The sequence below is a fragment of the Myxine glutinosa genome, chromosome 12 (assembly GCF_964187855.1).
Source record: "Myxine glutinosa chromosome 12, kmMyxGlut1.1, whole genome shotgun sequence".
In the NCBI taxonomy this organism is placed as follows: Eukaryota; Metazoa; Chordata; class Myxini; order Myxiniformes; family Myxinidae; genus Myxine; species Myxine glutinosa.
In genome coordinates this window covers 40779906-40802911 of record NC_136272.1, presented here as the reverse complement: position 1 = coordinate 40802911, position 23006 = coordinate 40779906, and the positions used below count along the sequence as shown (strand labels likewise).

The 23006-nt window shown below is 41.5% G+C and overlaps 1 protein-coding gene across 4 annotated transcripts in view; it reads right to left on the bottom strand.

The window, feature by feature from the left end:
- The window catches only part of LIPE (lipase E, hormone sensitive type), a 123286-nt gene that overhangs the window by 24805 nt on the left and 75475 nt on the right, over positions 1-23006 (bottom strand). For 2 of the 4 annotated variants that reach the window (XM_068132684.2, XM_068132683.2), the window contains exons 7-13: positions 20464-20606; positions 13859-14059; positions 13587-13748; positions 13250-13394; positions 9229-9456; positions 6301-6513; positions 1241-1339 (exon numbers count right to left, since the gene is read on the bottom strand). In XM_068132684.2, the coding sequence (XP_067988785.2) occupies positions 1241-1339; positions 6301-6513; positions 9229-9456; positions 13250-13394; positions 13587-13748; positions 13859-14059; positions 20464-20606 (1191 nt within the window). The remainder of the gene's footprint in view (positions 1-1240; positions 1340-6300; positions 6514-9228; positions 9457-13249; positions 13395-13586; positions 13749-13858; positions 14060-20463; positions 20607-23006) is intronic. The other 2 variants (XM_068132685.2, XM_078766300.1) reach the window with 1 other exon arrangement.

Below are 23006 nucleotides of genomic sequence, written 5' to 3'. Positions count from 1 at the left end.
GAGAGCGGGAGAGAGAGAGCGGGAGAGAGAGAGAGAGCAGGAGAGAGCGGGAGAGACAGCGGGAGAGAGAGAGAGAGAGAGAGAGAGCGGGAGAGAGAGAGAGAGCGGGAGACAGAGCGGGAGACAGAGCGGGAGAGAGAGCGGGAGAGAGAGTGGGAGAGACAGAGAGAGTGGGAGAGAGAGCGGGACAGAGAGCGGGAGAGAAAGAGGAGATAGAGAGACAGAGAGAGAGAGAGAGACGAAGAGAGACAGAGAGACAGAGAGACACAGAGAGAGATGGATAGAGACAGATAGAGAGACAGATAGAGAGATAGATAGAGAGACAGATAGAGAGACAGATAGAGAGACAGACAGAGAGACAGATAGAGAGACAGAGAGAGAGAGAGAGACAGAGACAGAGAGACAGAGAGATTCTATTCCCATGATGTTTTTGTGGAAGTATTCCCAGGAGGAATAAATCTCAAATGCTGTGGAAATGGCAGCACAATCCTTTTGAGATAGGTGAGATTGCAGTCCCTGGAGTTGGCCTTTGCAAACTGGCATATTTTGCAGTGTCGAGGTCGCTCTTTAGCAATACCCAGAAGAGTTTGGGCTTTTACGAAAAAAATGGTCGCACGGACAAGGGGCTGCAGCAAACCCCTTCCCCCTCCCCCCACCCTCCAATTCAAACAATGCCCCCGTATTCGCGGCATTTTCCAGGAACGTATCCCCCACAAACGTAAGGGGCTGACTTTTGAAAAACGTTGCTGCATTATCTTATATGAAATAGAAATTTGATCATAGAAATGATAAATAACAATAATAATCATAATAATGTATTGGTCCAATGTTTCCTTTTTGGAGGTTAACTGGCAGAAGTACAATGAGAATTTGTCAGGCGTTACAGACCATAAACATTTCATTACAGAGAAGTACGAGTGATATTATCAAGTGAAATAAATATTCATTGACGTAAACTAAAAATGAAGCAACGATCAAACATCTAAAGCTTTGGACAGATTAATTAACGTGAGCGTGCCATGCAAAAACACATCAGAAAAAAATGGCAATAAGTTCAGGCTTGGACATGTTTTTTTCCAGCAGCAAGCAATCAAAATGTGAAATGGCAAAAAGCTAGCCATGCCAAAACCTACCATCCAGACGCCACTAAATGCGAGTCTGATAGATAACGAGAATGCATTAGACAATGACAATGTGAAAAAGTCGGTTGTGGGAGGTGGTGATAATAAATGGTTATTACCAAGAATTGGAGGCAATACTGTATTACGGGACCATAAAAAGGGAGAGAATGCATGAAAGAGAGAAGAGAGACTAAGCAACCAGGATAATGGCCAAGGAGCTTACAAAATAAATTCAGGAAAGAAGGTTTAAAAATGAGGAAGATGGGAAATTAAAGATGCAAAGGATGGGGAGTACACAGGGGTTAGGGTAGGATGGAGATGCAGTGGAGGAGGGAGATGAGATGGAGGAGGAAAAGTTGGAAGACACGAGATAGTGAGGAGGAAAGAGATTGGAGGGAATTGGGGGGAGTTGGTAAAGACAAGGGAAAGGGAGGAAACATTGGTTAGGTAATTAGTACAGTATGCAAATATAATGTGAAATTAGTACAGAATACAAATATAATGTGAATTTAGTACAGCATACAAATATAATGTGAATTTAGTAAAGTATCCAAATAGAATGTGAATTTAGTACAGCGTACAAATATGTGAAATTACTACAGTATCCAAATATAATGTGAAATTAGTACAGTATACAAACAGAATGTGAAATTAGTACAGTATACAAATATAATGTGAAATTAGTACAGTATACAAATATAATGTGAAATTAGTACAGAATACAAATATAATGTGAATTTAGTACAGCATACAAATATAATGTGAATTTAGTACAGTATACAAATATAATGTGAAAAATTAGTACAGTATACAAATATGATGAGAAATTAGTATAGTATACAAATATAATGTGATATTAGTACGGTATACAAATATAATGTGAAATTAGTACAGTATTCAAAAATAATGTGAAATTAGTACAGTACACAAATATAATGTGAAGCAAACTGAACTCGCATTTTATTATTAAAGTCAGTAAGTTAGTGAAAAAAGCATTAAGAAAAATTTCAGAATCAGTCATTCAGATTAATAGCTTTTTTTTCACATTTTAAAACATATACCATCAGACCCCGCTATTCGCGGTTCCGCTATTCGTGGGTTCCGCGTATTCGCGGTTGATAAAAATGCGCCGGTGTAGGAGGATAGAATCACTCCCCAGGATAAAATCACTCTAGAGTGATATTTTCCTTGGAAAAATTCACTCTGTAGTGGTTTTATCCGAGGATGAAATCACTCTCCCTAGGATTTTAACACTCCCCCTTGCAGGATCAAATGACTCCCCGGGATTGTAACACTCCCCCTATATATGTTGTGATTTAAACAATATTTATTGCATGGTAATGACATACAACGTTGACAAAGTTAATGAATATGAACATAAAATGATAAATGAATTGATAAACAGGGCAGAATGATGTCCTTTGTAAACGTCTCTCCCTAAAAATAAAAATACAATGTTTTTCGCATCCCTGTATTAAACTGGGTAAATCAAATAAAAAAAAGTATAAATTTAACATTCAAATAACTATATATTTTGATATTAGAGCATTCGCAGTAATCATTACGATACATTCACGATGTTTTATACTGAAAAGATATTTTCATTTCAACATATAATATGTCATTTTAAGTTACGTTCTATAACTTCACTGCACTTTTAAGTAATATTAAATACGGGTTTTAAAATGTTACTCAAATGTTTGTATATTGGCAAAGGTGTGTTCACGTCCCGATAACCAGGAAATAAGCGCTTCTGAGCAGTTCCAAGAACTGGATATAGGCGCTATATAAATGTATAGTATAAGAATATTCACATATTTCACAAAATAAAGTAACTAACAAAAAATAACAAACTAACAAAATAAAGTAAATAAAGTAACAACTAACTAACTAAAAAATAACTAAAATACACAGTAAAAGCTCTGTTGATCATTGCAACGATATCTAACATCCTGTGAGTTATATTTCCAAAGTAACTAAATATATCTTTCCATTCTTTCTGGGGGATTGACTTTATCCTAAAGGGGAGTGCTTTGATCCTGGAGGGAGTGTGTTGATCCTGACAGGGGGAGTGATTCTGTCCTAGTATAATTACACTCTAGAGTGTGCCAGTCCAAGGATTAGTTCACTCGAGTGATTTTATCCTAGAACAGAATCACTCTGGAGTGAGATTTTAGGGGAGTGAGAATCCTGCTACACCGGTTTCTCTATTCACGGAAAAGTGTCCCGCAAATTTGTGGGGTTTTTTCTATGAGCAGCCGTTCCACAAATTCGTGGTTCTTCAGGAGTGCAATTTTTATTTTTCCACGAGCTGCGAGCTTGACACATTTATAAAACCAATCTTTCACCAGCCATGCATAAAGCAGCTGGACATACGCAAAAAAAACAATAGTTTTACGCAAAGAAGTAAAAAAAAAAAAAAAAGTCATGCACCCCACAAGCGCTCAGCACTTGTTCATAAACTTATTCTGCATTACACCGAGTTGTTGTTATTATTGTTTAACTTTGGGTGATCTTTCAAATTTACCGACCGATCAACTTACTTTCAATCATCATCAGCAAGGTCGTGGAATCCATCATCACAGTTGATATGAAATCCTTCGTTTTCTCCAAAGGCCTCATCTCAGATCATCCATTTTGATTCAAACTAGGTCACTCTTTTTCTCTTTCTACACATTCTTTAATCTCATTATTCCCTTCAACTTTTCAAAATAGCTGTTCACCACCATCTCAGTTCACCCCTCCAACCATAACCATTATATTGTCTACCCCCATTAACGCCTCCCAGTCCCCCAATCCCACCTCTTCCGAATTGCCTGTTTTTCCTTCCTGAGAGTTTGCTTCTGTATCAATCTTGTCCACACCATGCGTCCACTACTACCCTTCATTCCCCCTCAACCCATTATCTACCGCACGCGAGGAGGAGCAAATTTTGAAGACATAAGGACAAGATTTTCGCAGAGGTTCGATAAGCCAGCTCCTACATGCGACATGATACGGGCATGGGAGAGGAAGGCTTTTTCAACAGGAAGTGTCCTTGATTTAAAGCGTTCTGGCTGTCCAGCATCACGTCAACGTCATGTAGACATTATTGAAGCGCCCTGCTCGAGATCACCACTGAAATCATCTCAAAAAATATCTTCTGAGTTATGCATTCCACGCTCAACAGTCCAAAAAAGAATGAAAAAAGGATCTGGTATTGAAGCCATTTAAGCCTGGATGTGTTAATGAGCTTTCCGATAGAGACTTCGCCACTCGTGAGGTCACTTGCAAGGCTCTTCTGCAGCGATTTCCCACCATCAAGTCAAGACGAAGCGTATTTTTTTCGGATGAGTGTGCTATTTATTTACCTCAGCAATCAATCCAGGAATGTTTATTTTTGGTGCAACGAAAATCCTCATTTTTATGAGGAAGTTGAACAGCATCCTCCTCATGTCATGATGTGGGCAGCAATTTCAGATCACTTCATAGGGCCAAATTTTTTCGATACAAGTGTCAATCACACTGCTTATTTGAACATGCTTCAGACGTGGTTTGTTCCACAACTCCATGAGGTCTCAAGGCAACAGCTATCCTGCAACAAGATGGTGCACCAGCACATTATGCTCTCCAGGTAGAGAATATCTCGATGACAAATTGAGTGGACGATGAATTGGACATGGATCTGAGATAGTGTGGCCTCCTCGAAGTCCAGACTTAACAACATGTGACAACTCGATTTGGGACATTGTGAAAGAGGAAATTTCTCATCTCTGCCTAACAGCAGTTGAAGACCTCAAAACAGTCAGGGGCTGCTTTTATGACCTCCAACCCTCAACATGGAAGATGTCCAGAAGAACATGGAGAAAAATTCAAATTTGTGCGGAGAATGGAGGGGAGCATACAGATAAATAACTAAATTCCAACTGCATGCGTAGGGAGGGACTTTGTGGCCACTCTGTACTTCTTCCATTAGCCTCGACTCTGTATACAAAAATGCATTATTTAAGCCAGTGAAATTGAAATTTAGGGAAACGATGTTGACTCAGCTAACACGCTAATTTATTTGCCGTTTGTGGAAAGTCATTTCGGAAAGCAAACTTTTGGATCGACATTTAGCTTTCAAAAAAATCGTGAAGAAAGAGACGAGTTTGTACAACAGAGTTTCAAGCACTCCTTGGCAGGAATCCTCCTCATCACTATCATCCTCCAGTTATGAGCTCTCAAACATGACTAATAAGAGGTTGCTCCTCATCAAATCCAACCCAGTGCTACCCTAGAATGCAACAGAAGCCTCACAAACTTAGGTGGAAGGGTTGAGAGAAACCACAGGATCATTTGCAGAAGTCTTAACAGAAACTGCAGTAATATTATCCTTTCTGTCGCACAGGAGCTTAATCAATTATTACTGAAGAGCTGCCTGCTGCGAAGGCACCATCCACAGAAATTGGGGAGATTGTAGTAAGCTTAACACTTTCTGGGTATGCATTCCGGCCCATCGGATCCAGCAAAGGCGGAGTGGATTGCACCGAAGTGGCCTACTCAGTTGCTGCGTTTCCAGGCACAGAGGTTTAACTAGATGGCAACACAACGTGAACCACTCCATTGAATGACATAACATGCTAAAGCTCGGGCTGCCTACAACCCAACGGTTGGAAAGACAGGTGAAACTACTGTCTCAAAATAGGATAACTCTGCCACCGGTGCCTTACTTTTTAAAATTGGGGTTACATTTAAGATCATAACCAGCACAGTAGGGGTTGTCAAGAGGAGCTGCCATCACAAAGGGGGCATTCCTTACAACCATTACGTTCCCTAAAGCCATTACTACAGCCTCCATGAGGAGGCTCTTAGAAGGAGTCACAAATAAGCCCATGCTTGCGAGTGAGCAACTCGATGCCTACGCATGTCTAGCATGCCGTTGTGCCATTATTTACCATTTGTCTATCTATGGCCTTTTATAAAGGCAATTGCAACAAAGAAAAGGTGACTTTTCGATTCAGGCTAGCATTAGTCAAATCTTTACCAGTAGCCCAAACAAAAAGAAAGTATCATAAAGGTTAGTATCACAATAGTTATGGTTTTCGTTGTTTGATATTTATATATAAAGTATATAAAGAGATAGAGTTTGTGGGACAGACGACAGGGATGAGCAGAGAAGGAGAAGGGAAAGATGGACAGGGGGGGATATTGATCTTACTTGCACTCGTATCATTGTCATCGTTTGTCCCATTTTCCATTCCATCTTCTGTTTTCACTTTCCACCAGGAATCAAAGAGTCCGCTTGCACCCTGGCTCCACTCCCTGAGCCTATCCAATGCCCAATCTCTACTCGTGTTCCTGAGAGACAGTGAACGAGTTGATGAAAACTTGTCCATGTGGTCTCCCCGAATCACACCTGGTGGTGGAGTTCCTGAGGGATCATTCACAAACATGCCAAGTCGAGATCAACATTAAAAAAATTCATCCGTTGCAAATTCATTATTTTGAATTGTGCTTTCCAGGACTGTGATGAATATTGATCATTGCTGGGCCGTAGTTTCTTCTTCTTATACAAATGGTCCACGAGTAAGAAGATAACATACACTGAAATGTTTTTGTCACATATGCTATCATCAAATTGACTGATGCATTTTCATCAAGAAATAGACTCGCATAAGTAATGCCGTTTTAAAAAAAATTCACAAAAGCAGCTTTCGATTTACCAGCATGTATTTTTTTTTAAATTGCTCCATAGTGCCTAATACTTTGTGGCTATGTGGAAGGTAATAGTAAATGATGCCCGACCACATTCCACAGCGGGTGAGTGTTGCGAAGTGTTTTAGGCACCCCCCCAAAAAGAAATGAACAAACAAAAACAAATTTATTTCCTCAAAATGCCAACAGGATTGGAATATCACCGGGCAGCACCGGGTACTCCTGCTAGTGATTTCAAAATGTCATTTCATTTCAAAACTGAAGGACACAACATCAACTCCTAGCAGTGTCCACGTGTTTTTTTTTTTTTACCTCCCCCCACCCTTCCCATGCCTCCTCCCCCCATGCCCTCTCCCTCCCACAGATCTCCCAATGTTCCTGCTCTCCATCGTGTCTCCCGCTCCCTTTATCATATGTTTTATGTGTCAGTTTGTCTTTTTGTGATCAATGTTAGCTCTTACACGAACGAGCCTAGCATGTATTTTGTACCTTGTATACGACAAAAAAAAACAAAAAAAAAAACGTGATAAATTTTACGTTTTGTAATCCCAGAGTAGACCACAACACAGAATCACATTTAATCAAAATCATCCGTCCACAACTTTTTGAGATATCCTGCTATGTATCGTTTTGGCCCTATCTCCCAATGGTGAAGAATCACTTAAAAAAATTATACTATCCGGATCCAGATCTTCATCAAAATTGAATCGATTCTTCCTCGTCACACACACAACCTGTCCACCAAGTTTCGTCCAAATCCGTCCATAACTTTGAGATATCCTGCTATATGTTGGTTTTAGCTCTATCACTCAATGGTGAAGAATCACTTAAAAATTCTAGTAGCCGGATCCGAATCCGGATCTTCACCAAAATCTAATCATTTCGTCCTTGTCACATACGCTACATCTTCGGCACATTTCGTATGAATCCGTCCACAACTTTTTGAGATATCTTGTCCACAAACATACACGCAAACAAACAGACAGACAGACAGACAGACAGGGGTGCAAACATAACCTCCACCCACCTTTGGTGGTGGAGGTAAAAAACGCCCCTATCTGACCTCGAGCACCGTCACGCGACCATAAGTGGCCACATGGTGAATGAAAACCAGCACGCGCCGGGGCTCGTGGTCTATTGGCCTGAGGAAGCCTGCTGTGAAACGTCGCCTGAGATCGGATGTGCTCTTGCTTATTTGCTCAAATTTGCGGCGTAGATCTAGTTGGTCTTTTTTTTTTTACTTTCTGGTTGGAAGCACCTTTCTTTCTTTAAAAAATAAAAATACACACAGACACACACATACAGAGACACAGAGACAGAAACAGAGAAAGAGACACAGACACACACACAAGCTCCATTATATTAAGATGCACACAAATAGAGTGATGTGCGATTTCTATTCCCCTCATCCCCACCTCCCACATTCCCTGTGCAACAATAACGATATATATGGCCTGTGCAATAATATATATGGCCTCCAAGAGGGGAAAACTAATGTTTTCAACATTGTTAGAGGGAGAAGATGGCGTGCTGCGATGTAATTAGTTGTTTATGAACCACCACGCCTCCACACACACCACCCCGTTTTTGGTGTGTTGAAAATGTATTTACATATATTTAATCACACAAAATACAGCACTGCCATTTTTGAAAATCTAAACACAGTATCACTTTATGCTGGCAATTTCAACAACAACAAAAAATCGACAAATATTGCAACAAAGAAATATTTGGCATGGATCTCAACATTATCACACTGCATGGGAGGAATCCTGTCGGTTTCTCTACAAATTAAGGAGATTGATAAATTACATCTAAGCATTTTGATGACAAGTGTAGAATTCCACTGGTTACCTAGCGATTTAATAATGTCTCAGGAAACTGGTGAACGTGAGGAAGAGGTGAGAAAAGGAGGATTTGTGGGAGGGGGAGGGGTTGAGAGTTGAGAGGAAAGGGCCCAGATGAGATGGGGGGGGGGGGGGGGGTGGAAAATAGACAGCTATATGACTTGCTATATATAATAGTCTAGCAAGAAACAGGTTGAAACGAGTAATATTCCATCTTCATGTCCGTTTGGTTTGCAGCAGTCCTTGGTGTTTGTTGCGGCGAGGACCAGGGTCGTTATGATTAACCGCAGCATTTGGTGGGAGGTCTCAGTTGGACTTGAGCGACAAAATAATTCTGGCCTGAGCATATAAAATGTCAAGAATATAACCAGAGGATAGAAACCTACTTTTTGATGGATGCACTGAGATAAAGCACCCACCTCATTAAAATTAATAGCCTGCAGTTGGCCTCGGTTAAGTTGGCTGGCTTGAGATCTTAGGGTCCTGAGGTCAACAGTTAAGAACACCCGAAAAAGTGTGCACCCACAGTGCTGAAATAGTCTCTTTAAAAATCATTTCATAAGATGGATGGTTGCGTAACAAACCTGCATAAGCCCGCAGACAGTGTGTAAGAACGGCAAGTGGAAGGAGTGGGTCAGAGAGAGCAAGAAGCCGTGAAGGTGATGGGTCTGGTCTCAATATCATAGCAGGGTACGCTAGGAGTAGACCTCGTGGCACAGTGAGGCCCAATGAGCGTGCGCGGATGCACACTCCGACAGCCAGGTTACCCCCCGCGCTATCTCCAGCAATACAAACTCGTTCTCCTGTCCAGCCTAACGAGAAAGTAGGAGGAAGAGAAAGGAATTGTTACAAATTTGTCCACTGCCATAAATAATGTAAGGTGGGGAAAAAATGGTAATAAAAGTCGAATGTAAAAAGGCCTGTTCAGTGATCACATCTGAACTGATGCCTCAGACGCTCGGAACAGTATATTCTCCAAGATTTATCCTGCTCTTGCAATCCCAAGTCCTCTGACAATCTTGAGCAACTCCACTATGCATGGATTCTTCCAGCAGCCCCCTCCTGTTTAACTTTCAAAATCCAACCTGATTGAGCACGACAACTTTGGATATTCAATATTCCTACAGGTCGCACAAGATCCGCCAGCAACCCTCTAATGGTTAAACTGCCAAAATCTAGGCTCTCTGCTCACCTTCACTCTTTCATTCCCCTTTTCTCTCGCCTCTGGAACAAGCTCCCCCACTCCCTTCAATCCGACTCCTCCCTCCAGGTCTTCAAAACAGCTGTTCACCACCATCTCTTATCTTCCCCCATCCAAAACCTTGATCTTTTCTACCCCCGCTAATACACCCCAGATACACTTTTTTTGAAATTCCAACTTCTTTCCTGGAAGTCCTCGCAGTGTCCATATGTTTTATACCTCTCTCACCTCCCCCCAAGCCCTCTCCCTCCCACAGTTCTCTCGATGTCCCTGCTCTCAAATGTTGTGTTTGTGTCCTTCCCCCTCTCTCCCCATCTTGTCTACCGCTGCCCTTATTTTGTTTTATGTGTCGGTTTGTGTCGGTTTGATTTTTTGTGTGATTAATGTTAGCTCTTTCACAATCCTCGATCTTGTATACAAAGACAAAAATTTTTTTTTTTTCCCCCACGCTACTTCCGTTTACGGAACAACCTTCCAGAGACTGTTCTGTCTCACTCTTCCCTCCGGGACTTCCATGCAAGCAGCGGACCACCATCCATTGCCATCCCCAACTCTGACCCATGATCTTTGTTACCCCTTTTCCTAACTCAAACCAGTTTCAGTCTCCTTGCTTCTTCCCTCTCCTCTTTCCTGTTCATTCATTCCCTTGACATTTGCCCTACTGTCAGTTCTACCTTGCTCTTCCATGAGCCTCACACAAAATGTATTATTCGTATATGCCCATTGTCCACTAATATCCTTTTAAATCACGTTAAAGTGCACCAATATCTTTGTCGTGTAAATTATTCATGAACAAGCACTACGATGAGCCTTAGATCATTGTTAAAAATATAGGCGCAATACCACTGGCGCTCACCTGGTAGAATAAACAGTACACTGCACTGACTAAAGGCATTTTAAACCAATTTAAATGGTTGCTAGAAGACAGTGCAGCATGTAGAATCATACCAACATCATCAAAAGACTTTAAACAAATGAAAAAAAAAAAAACTATTTTGGGTGGAAACTCCCACCCCGTGTGTACCTCCTCAGACCCCAATTTTTCCAATGCCTTGAAAAAACATTGGTGCATCACGGATGATGAAGGTTGTGGTGAAGTTTCATCAAAATTGTGTGTGTAGGTTCTGAGAAAAAAGCAAATACCTATTTTGGGAGGCAAACGCCCCCCCCCCCCCAACCTCCCCCATAGACCACCTTAGACCCCGATTTTTTTTAAATGCCACGAACAAACTTTGGTACAACATGGGTGATTAAGGTCATGGTCAAGTTATATACTTAGGCAGTTAAGACCGAAAAATAGGGCATATCGTTCATTTTTTCAGGAAAGCACCAAATTTGGCACAGATGTAGTATGGACCTATACAATTGTTTTCCTGAGGGGCGCCCAAAAATTCAGAACCCCTGGTGGCCGCCATTTTGAATTTCAACATGACCGCCCTCTGTGACCTATTTCCCTCAATAACTTCTATACTATGAGCGATAACACCACAGTTCCAGTGTCTTACCCCATGTTTTCATGGTCTCTGAATCCAATGGGATCAATTGCATAAAGATTGGCATTCATCATCTTTAATTTCAAGATGGCTGCCATGGTGTTTCCATTTTCCTTGAATCTCATAGTATTTTAGGTAAAATTTCAATTCCAAGTGATACACATTGTTTTATTGGTCTCTGATAACAATGGAATGGTATTAATTAATCAAAGTTACACACAGTTGCAGTTTTAACTTAAAATATTGTGGGCACTTGAAAGGTGGAGGCTCTCGCACAGACGCGTAGTACTACACGCACTGTCCATCGCAGTCACACAGTGATGTAAAGGGCAGATTTGCCCTGGAGCATTTACAGTTGCTTTTACAGGCTGACTTACAATGGCAACTTGTTAGCTCTGAACATGCCTCCTGTATCAGTGGTATTGTGGTCCAAATTGGTGTCCAAGAAGTCCCTGTTTTCATCCAGCCCCAATCAGCTGGTGATGGAAGTTCTGGGTAGGGCACAAGTGTCTGACTCCATACGTATCCAGCCTGAAAACATGCACTTTTTAGGTGTTGTTCGAAGGCGTCTGCTGTTGGGGGAATGTGATCAATTGTTCTTGCCTTCTTCGTGAACAAGTGTCGGCGCATGTCATTCACTGTCTTTATCTCGGTAGTCCGGTCATAGAGGATGGCAACATATCTTTCTATGCTCTGTAGTTCCATAGTAATAGCATCCACAGATGGCCTATAAGCGAGAGCATGAAAGGTCTGCGTGATGCTGGGGTATGCCTCCCAAGCCTTCCAGGCTGTCTTTTTCCCAATTTGGGCAAAAAATGACTGTGTCGCAGCCAGTGAAGGCATGAAATAATGGCAAAGACTCGGACTTCCTGTGGCCAAGGCCAGTGGCAATTTTATGGATGGCAAGGTAGCGGTAGCTTTTACCAGTGCCAATGGCAATCCAGAGTTCCTCCACACCGTGTGACTGGTAGGTAAAGTAGTGTGCTATTGCCAAGACCATAATACAAGACCAAGACCACTCATAGTATAGAAGTTATTGAGGGAAATAGGTCACAGAGGGCGGTCATGTTGAAATTCAATATGGCGGCCACCAGGGGTTCTGAATTTTTGGGCGCCCCTCAGGAAAACAATTGTATAGGTCCATACTACATCTGTGCCAAATTTGGTGCTTTCCTGAAAAAATGAACGATGCTTCCTCTTAACTGCGCTGCTAATATCAGAATTGCATGTGTAGTTTCTGACAAGAAAGCAAATACCAATTTTGGGAGACAAACCCCCCCCCCCCCCCCCCACCGTAGATCCCCGTAAGGGGAAGATTTTTATTAATGCCGTGAACAAACGTTGGCACATCACGGGTCATGAAGGTTGTGGTTAAGTTTCATCGGAATTGCATGTGTGTAGTTTCAGAGGAAAAAGCAAATACCTATTTTGGGGGGGTCAAACCTGGATCCACCTAGACCCCAGGTAGACCCTTTATACCCCGATTTTTTTTAATGCCGTGAACAAACTTTAGTCACAACACAGCAAATATGATTTGTGCCAAATTTGGTCGCAATCCCATCAGCGGTTTCGGAGAAGAAGTTTCAAGTGTTTACGGACGGACTGACGGACTGACGACGCACCATCGCATTAGCTCCCCTGAACTTCGTTCCAGGTGAGCTAATAAATAAACAAATATAAAAAAGGAATGAATGAATGAATGAATGGTTTGTCTGAAATGATGCAGAAGCGCAAAAGAGCATCATTTATGGCAGAGTGAGGAAAAAATAGCAATAAAAACATCCCAACAGAAAAGATAGGCACTCGAGGGAGGTGGGAAAATAAATAAATAAAAGGAATATAAAGTAAAAATGGTTAACACTTACCTGGTGAGATGGATAGTGTTTGATGGGAAAACAAACAGATACACACCTAGGCGTTCCGCATGGCAGAGTGACCATGCATAGGTGTAAAAGCATTCTTCTAATGCACGAGGAAATGGGGCGGCAGGTGAGAGAGAGTAATCTACAGAAACAACAGGACACGAAAGCTGTTGACTCCATTCCTTGAGATAATTCTGTAGGAAAGGGAAGGGAAGAAAGACAAAGGTAACAATGGATAAACTATATAATGGGTAATGTAACATATAATGCCAGCTTTTCTATCATCAAAGGCCTGAGCAATAAATTCTGCTGGTACTCAGTTCATGAGCTCTTCAAAACAATGAACGATGCCAACAAGAAATACAGTAATATTTCTGCTTACAAACCTCGTGCGAGCGTGATGTCTGCGAAACAAAACCACCTCCGTGAAAATGGACGATAAGGTTAGCAGAGCGAGGGAGGGGCTTCAAATTGCGCCGTCCAACCCAAGATTTCTTTGTGATGGAGCTCGTTCTGCCTGGGACTTGTGCTAGCCACTCAGAAGAGTCCTTACCATGGAGGACAAGAAAAGGCTACAATGAATCTTGGCAGATAAGCAAAATAGGCGAGATGTAGAACTTGGAGGTGGTTGCTAAAAAGAAACGTCTTCGATTCTCACCTGGCCTTTTCTCAGCTCTGCAGATAGCAGTCTGACCCTGACTGGGCCTGGTCCAAAATGGGCAAGAGGTGGAGGTATGGTTACAGTTGGAGGCGGTGAAGGTGGGCGATGGGATGACGCAAGTGGGAGTGTGAGTGGCACAGGTGGAAGACACAAAATATGGTTGATGGCCATGGTATATTGAGTGAGATTCTGCACGGACTACAAAAAGACAAAAAAAAACACGTTATCAACTTGTGAATCTCATAATTTTCTCACAATCTTCTACAATATGGAATGAGCTTACCAAGTCTCTATGGCTTTGATAAAACTTCTAATATGTGAGGGGAAATGAAAGACAACTACGACAGCTGTGAATACTAACTATAAAGCAAAGGTGCACAAAAGGAATGCATGCACAGCAAACCTGCATTTTCATGTTCTCGTCTGCCGATAAACACGGCAATGACGAACATATAATTTAGTTTTTAATCATCCACATATGTGGGGCAGTCAAAAGGTTATGAAACTATAATACTCAATTTGGCGTCTGTCTGATGAATTTTCACCGTGATACATTCGGTCGTTACTTATCCAATCTCAACCAAACTTGACAGGCTGACTAAGGGTCACAAAATGAAGGTTGTAGCGAATTCATTTGCCTCCCTCCCCAAGGGGGCTTCCCCACCAATGGGGTTACGTGTTGAGGTATATATCCGTGTGAAGATAGCTTTATCGTGGCGTTTTTCCAAGGCCGCTTCTAATAACAAAAGCATAATATTAATGTTATAAAAAACAATACTAATACGAATAATATCCCACCTCCCCCAAGGGTTTTTTTTCTTCCTTGAACAAACATTGTGTTAACGTTTATAAATAGCTTATTGTGCCGTTTTCATGGGAGCACCTCCACCAGAAGTAAAAACATTATAAACCACAATCACATATGATTACCTTTTGAAACAGTCACTAATGCTGTTTAACACTAAACTGAAATAAATTTGGAGGAATCCGGACATCAGTCTAAGCTTATCATGTCGACGAATGCACCAGATCGTAGATCTACTGTAGTCTATATACCTCACAAGGGTTAATAACACGAACCTTCCTGCCGCTAACGTGAAGTTCTTCCAAGGCGTTTTTCCAAAGTCGCTTCTCATTGCAAAAGTAGTAACAACACTTATGACAATAGGATAATATTAATGGTATTATGAAGCAATATCCCCCTCCCCAAGGAATTTTGTGACTTACGATATTGCCTCCCCCCTCACTCCCGACACAATCACAGGAGTTTTATCATAGGGAATTTCGAATGGTGAGGCATGGTCTGATCCTTTCAATCACCTGTTCCAACAAAAGTAATCTATCTATAATTCCAGTAATCTCTGTCTGTCTGTCTGTACGTCTGTACGTTTGTTTGTTTGTCTGTGACCGCTGTTTCTCGACAACTACCGGTCCGATATACTTGAAACTTGCCAGGTATATTGCTGGGGACCCGAGGATGTGCCTTTTCAAGGTTTCATATTAATCGGACAATTACTTACCGAGCTATGTCCAAAAAACGATTCAACCAATCAGAGAGCAGCGAACGATCGCGTGTGCCGAACGTGGCGGGCACACTCTGCCTCGGATGGCACATTTGAGAGCGTATTCATTTATTTCACGTTTGCAAACTATGTTGGCGTTAAACTATGTTTTACAACTAATAAAAACGAATTTGCGATTCATTCGCTTTCCTGCGCGTTTGTGCACGCGATGGCGATTTCTTTACCAAACTCCGGAAGCCGTTCGCTTTGGACCAAACCATTGCATGTAAATAGAGGGGGGGGGGTTCTGTGGTCGTTGCGAATGGACCAAACCATTCATGTAAATAGAGGGGGGGGATTGTCACTGTACTCGCAAGCCGTTCGCCGTTCGCTTTGGCGTTGCGAATGGACCAAACCATTTCATGTAAATAGAGGGGGGGGATATAATTTTAGATAGATATATAGTACGGGCATATATATAGTACGGGCATGCCCTAGTCTATCTATAATTCCAGTAATCTCTGTGTGTTTGTTTGTTTGTACGTTTGTCTGTGACCGCTGTTTCTCGACAACCACGGGTCCGATATACTTTAAACTTGCCAGGTATATTGCTGGGGACCCGAGGATGTGCCTTTTCAAGGTTTCATATTAATCGGACAATTACTTACCGAGCTATGTCCAAAAAACGATTCAACCAATCAGAGAGCAGCGAGCTATCGCGTGTGCCGAACGTGGCGAACACACTCTGCCTCGGATGGCACATTTGAGAGCGTATTCATTTATTTCCCGTCGGCAAACTATGTTGGCGCTATGTTGGCGTTAAACGATGTTTTAAAACTAATTAAAACCCCGGGGGGATTGTCACTGTACTCGCAAGCCGTTCGCCGTTCGCTTTGGCGTTGCGAATGGACCAAAACATTTCATGCACCAAACCATTTCATGTAAAGCGTTCGCCGTTCGCTTTGCCGTTGCGAATGGACCAAAACATTTCATGAACCAAACCATTTCATGTAAATAGAGGGGGGGATATAATTTTAGATATAGATATAGTACGGGCATGCCCTAGTATATATAAATAAATATATAAATATATAAATAAATATATAAATATATATAAATATATATATATATATATAAATAAATATATAAATATATATGTGTATATATATCTATATATATCTATATATATATATATATATATATATATATATATATATATATATATATATATATATACACATATATATATATACATACACAGTGCATTCAGAAAGTATTCAGACCACTTTACTTTTTTCACATTTTGTTATGTTGCAGCCTTATGCTGAAATCGTTTAAATTCATTTTTTCCCTTATCAATCTACACTCTATACCCCATAATGACAGAGAAAACAGGACTTTAGAAACTTTTGCAATTTTATTAAAAAGAAAAAACTGAAATATCACATTTACATAAGTATTCAGACCCTTTGCTAGGACGCTTGAAATTTAGCTCAGGTGCCTCCCATTTCTCTTGATCATCTTTGAGATGTTTCTACACCTTGATTGGAGTCCACCTGTGGTAAATTCAATTGATTGGACATGATTTGGAAAGGCACACACCTGTCTATATAAGGTCTCACAGCTGACAATGCATATCAGAGCAAAAACCAAGCCATGAGGTCGAAGGAACTGTCTGCAGAGCTCAGAGACAGGATTGTGTCGAGGCACAGATTTGGGGAAGCCTACAAAAAAATTTCTGCTGCATTGAAGGTTCCCAATAGCACAGTGGCCTCCATAATTCTTAAATGGAAGAAGTTTGGAACAACCAGGACTCTTCGTAGAGCTGGCCGCCCAGCCAAACTGAGCAATCGGGGGAAAAGGGCCTTGGTAATAGAGGTGACCAAGAACCCGATGGTCACTCTGGCTGAGCTCCAGAGATTCTGTGTGGAGAGGGGAGAAACTTCCAGAAGGACAACCATTACTGCAACACTCCACCGATCTGGGCTTTATGGCAGAGTGGCCAGACGGAAGCCTTTTTTTTTTCCAGATTGCCATTTGGCCTAGACCTTTAACTCGGAAGGTTATGATGTAAAGTGTAAATGCTACGTAAATGCGCCTTGCTCTATGCCAGGGGTGGCTAACTAGTCCAGCATAAAGAGCCAAAAAAAAACCTCACACCATTGCAAAGAGCCGCACAACACCTGCATGCTCACACTACAACAGCAACTTATAGGCCTAATGACAAAATTATTAATTATATGTATTATGGTTATGCCATAATTATCATAATACATAGCTTAACAGTTTTCATAGGTTGTTTATTACCTCAGTGGGACACCTGGCAGTCTTTGTTTTCCACAATCATTTTCAGGTCTGGCTTGTGCTCAGTTATGGCCACTCAGAGCAACTCTTTCACATGTGTGTCCGTAAGAACAGAGCGATGTCTTGACGTCACTTGTTTCAGTGTAGAAAAAACTGATTCACAGACGTAAGTTGATCCAAACATTGACATTAGCTTGAATGCAGCCTGTTTGACACTGGGGTATCTGTCTGTGGGCACAATTGTCTAAAACTCTGTGCCTGTGGTTCCTTCTCTCAAGATACATTTAAGTCTGTCATCCTCAGAAAGTTCAATCATCTCCAACTGGGATGCTGCTTCATCTGCCACTAAGGGGGCTTTTAAACAATCTGATTCAGCAGTGAAAGGGTTGATGAGGAATGTGATCTGTGGCCGTTGTTTCTTCAGGTTGCAGAATCTGTCCTCAAAACTGTGCTGCAGATTTTCAACCAGTGTTGCATAGCGTGCAATGCTCCTTTTTGTGACCTCAGCTGCTTCTCCATTTGCCTTCAACAAGGAGGGAAAATGTGTGAGCTCTCCCTTTTGAAGATGGGTCTGGAAGAGCGTGAGTTTGTTCACAAATGTGAAAACACTTTGCACCAGGTCAGGCAGCATTTTTAACTTCCCTTGCAGATCTAGATTCAGTTTGTTCAGATGATACAGCATGTCGACCAGAAACCCCAAGTCTGACATCCACTGTGGGTCATGTAGCTCAGGATAGTCCTTAGTTTCTCTGCCAGAAACAGCTCCACTGGGTCCAAAAGTTCAAAAAAACGGGAAAGCATGTTACCTCTTGAAAGCCATCTCACAGTGCAGTGGAGAAGCAGATCATTGGGAAGGTCTTCGTCCAGTTCAGCTATGAGGTTTTTGAACTGTCTGTGCTTGAGAGCATGAGTGCGAATAAAATTCACAATTTCTAGCACAGGTTTCATGACATGGTCCAAGTTCAGCTTCTTAGACATCAGGTTCTCTTGATGGATGATGCAATGAAATGTCCAAAAATCAGGGAAACGGTCAGCTTTACACAGAGGTCCTCCCAAACGGCAAGGCCATTTGCAGATCCCAACATAGCTGGTGCACCGTCTGTGGCTATTGCTGTTAGTTTTGGTAATTGCAAATTTGCCTTCTCAACAACAGTCGTGAGTGTCTCTTTCAGGTCGATGCCGCGGGTCCTGTCTTTTAACGGCACAATGTCAAGCAGCCCTTCCTTAATTGTGCAGTCTTCTGACACAGACCATACAAATATTGCCAACTGTGGCTTATCTTGAATGTCGCAAGACTCATCCAAAGTAATGCTGAAATACCGCCATTTTTCAAGATCCGTATGCAACTGTGTTTCAATGGAGTTGGTAATATGTGATATTCTCTGTTCAACAGTGTGCTGTGACAGCTGCAGGTCTGACACAGAACGCTTCAAACTGTCATTTTCAGGAGTGAGGATGGCAACAACATCTCTGAGACACGTTTTCACGAATTCCCCTTCACTGTATGGCTTTTTAGCTCGAGCAATGTTCCATGCCAACTGATATGATGCTAATGTGACCGTCTCTGAGTGCTTCGTTAATTTCCGAAAAAACTGAGTCTGCTTCTCTGACTGACGTTTCAATGCATTTACCTTGTGCTTGCGGAGTTCACTGCCTTTGGGAAAATCCCGGGCCACGTTATCATGGAGTGAGGTGAAATGGCGCTCCAGGTTTGAAGCTTTAAAATGCGACAGTGTAGTCTGGCAAATCAAGCACAAGGGTTTCCCATTTCGCTCCGTAAAAAAATACAATTCCTCCCATTCAGGCAAAAATGCCCTGTGCTCCTCTTCATATTTGTGCTTAGCTTTACGTTTTCCTGACTCTGCCATGGCGATTCGATCACTGCCGCTGGGCTAGTGCTAACCTAGCTAACAAACTTCCGGGTCTGCGCGCGCAAGTGTGTTTCTACGCGCAAAAGTGTTTCATGTTTGGGCTCATGCATGACTAGTGGGAGATTTCTGTCAAACACATTACCACAAAATTATCTTTTATTTTTTAAATATTGGCTAATTTATTGGCAGTATAGTCAAATATTCAAATACATTTTGTTTTTATAATAGAAATACATTTTAAAATGTAAAAACATGCACCGATAGAGCAGCCCCTCGCGAGCCGCACAAGAGCTGGCTAAGAGCCGCATGCGGCTCGCGAGCCGTGGTTTCGCCACCCCTGCTCTATGCTATCCAGGGAGGGCAATTTTGTTCTGATCAGACAAACCTTAGTTGAGTTATGGTGAAAAATATTAAATCGCCTATAATTAGGTCTTGACCTAAAATTATCAATCCCGCCTACTTTCTATTCCCATTATTGATGCAATGCTTCAGTCTGAAAGTCCCAGCTGGCTCTGAGATACAGCTTGGACATTGGCAGGAAAAAATGGTGGTTTAGTACTTCTAGGGGTCTCAGAAACTCTGTTCCTACAATTAGTGCACCCAAATTTTAATGGTAGCTCAAACCCTACAACAGGTACAAGCCTTCCCCTATCATATAGGGACAGGCTTACTTCATAAGTCAATCACGGATGTTAATGAGTGGCATGACAGTAAAAGCAATTGCGACTCAAAATAGACAATGGAGGCTCACATCCAATATTTTACATTGGTTATTGTTGGTTTTTGTGCATCTTTACAACAGCTTTAATTAACTGTATCTTTTGTAACAGCTTGGTTTTAGAGAACAAAAAGTACCAAATACATTATTGATTTACATCAAGTTTTCCCTTATCCGTTCTCCATATTTCTAATCTGGTAGGCTCACAGCAAGTAATCCAGATTCTGTCTGGTTCCAAAAGTCCTGCCAAAACTCGACACCTTCAGTCTCTAGTGCTTGCTCAAAGCGCTCTCCTCGACGCTCAGCATCCCAGGCAAACCGACCTCCAGCCAGCAAAGACTTGGCATAACCTTTTTGGAAGTTTGGGGACAAAATAGGAGGAAGGGGAGAAGTGGAGAATTAACTAATAAATTAAAGTATAAATAGTCAAAATATCTATAGTACTTTCTCCACTCAATATGACTCGGTATAATGAACATGCAGTACAATGAATAATGCTTTTACTGACCAATCATGACATAATAGCCAATTTTAAAACCTCAGCATAATGGAAAAAAATAGGAAGCCAGTGTACATAATTAAATAATTTTTGGGCCTCAGCAATCATCTTTAAATAAAAACAAAGCCAATTTGTTTCTGATAGTGAGTGTTTTTCCTTCATCAACATAATTATAACATCTGTTTGCACATCATCATGCATTATTTGCATTTTGCCTCCTTCATTAGTTTGCTTGTATAAATACAGCTTTCTTTTATTCAGGCAACCTCGCTGCTGGAACATGCTGTATCAAGATTGAGATTCATGTTTTGAAACTCCTACTTTTTTTAATCAACATAAGTTCAAAATCATTGGCTCAGAGAAACGTAAAGCAGTAGCTCAGTGTGAAAGCCGGTGAGTGTTCCTGTTGCGGGAATGGCCATAAGGGGGATAACGGGAATAAGATAGACAAGTCAGGAGACGACGATGGTTCACGAGCGAGCGGTATTCAATGACAAAGGACGGACTATAACCGAAACAGACCCGGACAGGCCAGGCCCGGAAATGTCAAAACGAAGGCTACTGACCTTGAAATGATAGAAAATAATGTATAATCAGTTATGAGGTTAGTTAGCTACACAATACCGAAGATTCGGTGAAAAATGAAATGGAAAAAAAAAAAAAAAAATGAAAAATCGAGCTCCGTGGGGCTAGACACATGACATTGGCCAAACCAAATATCGAAACCCATGTCAGATTCCACCAAACCCCTCGGAGAAGATGTAGCTTGAACTTGATTACCCCCTAAAAAGACATCTTTTTCGGGCGTGGCTCCGCCCACAATGGGTGCAATACGCCCACTCTAGACAGGACACAACTAGATCATGATATGAACCTCCCACCCAAGTTTCATCAAGATCGGATGATATCATCGGGTAGTTATGCTGCGGACAGACAGACACACAGACACACACACAGACAGACGCACACACATGACGAATATAGTGGTCACTTGATAACTCGTGAACCAACTAGTTGTATTACGTGTGTAGTTTCTGCGTATAATTATAGAACATGTGCCGAAGTGTGTTCAGAAGTCAAATAAACGTGCCGCCTCCCTTCCGTAACGTGCCTAAGACGCTCACCATTTCTCCCCTATTAAACATTTTTTTATTGTTTCCCTTTGTATTTAACTCCGCCAAAGATTCCTGCCTGTCTCGTGACCTTTATTCCTGTATTGGTGTGTGTGGTTGACTGGGCCCTAAATTATATTGTGTAAGCCATCAAAATCTCATGGGTATGGTGGAAACTATTTATAGTAAGAGTAAGACCAATTGGTGTGTTTGGTTATTGTTCTTCTCTCCCATTTATTTCATTAATATGTTTTTCTCCACTATTGTGTTGGCCTGGTGTGCGCTTTGAATTGGAGATGGTAATTAATGGTGTGGGTACGACCGTAACAATTATAAAATTGGTGCAAAAGCCCTTGTTTGGAGGATTAAAACACAACGGTTTGTTCCGGATAATCTCAGCCCTCATCCTTTTCGATGGACGAACCAGCTGTTTCGTGTGGTGACTTTTGTCTCTGAGCATTTATGATTTGTGAATTATTGGACACTTGCATTTTTCGATAGGTTTGACCTTACAAAGCATGAAAATCATTGGTGCCAAGTTTCTTTGGCTTCAGTTAATTTTGGTCAACCCCTTTTGACCTTCTTGAGAGGAGGTAGTGGAATTAGGGGGTCAGACCAAAAGTCTGAATTACAAACTACAGTTTTGGAGTTTTTTTATTTTAATTATTTTCACTTTAACTCCCGCAAGACTGTGTTCAGTGGTTCCCAAACTTTTTTGTCAACGACCCAAAATTTTAAATCACATTTGCCTTGCGACCCAAATGATACCAGCACCTACGATAAAAATTGTCGGAGAAAGCGTTTCGACGTGAAAAAACACTCCTCAAAACCGGATTTTATCAGGTTTGGGTTGCGACCCTGGGTTTGGGAACTCCTGACCGAGTTGATGCAACCTCCCCCCACCCTCTTTCCATGCTGCAATACCCTTTAAAATGCCCATGCCAAATAGGTCAAATACAAAACAATTAATCAATACATCTTTATTGTCTACAATCCAGATTTATAGTTCCCTTTTCCAGAACAAATGAAGAAATGAGAAGTCAGTTAGATTCTAAATGTGCCACATATTTCCGTGTTGTGAAACATGTAGTTCAGATAGACTACATATGTGGACCATGCAGGGAACTATTAGATATTAT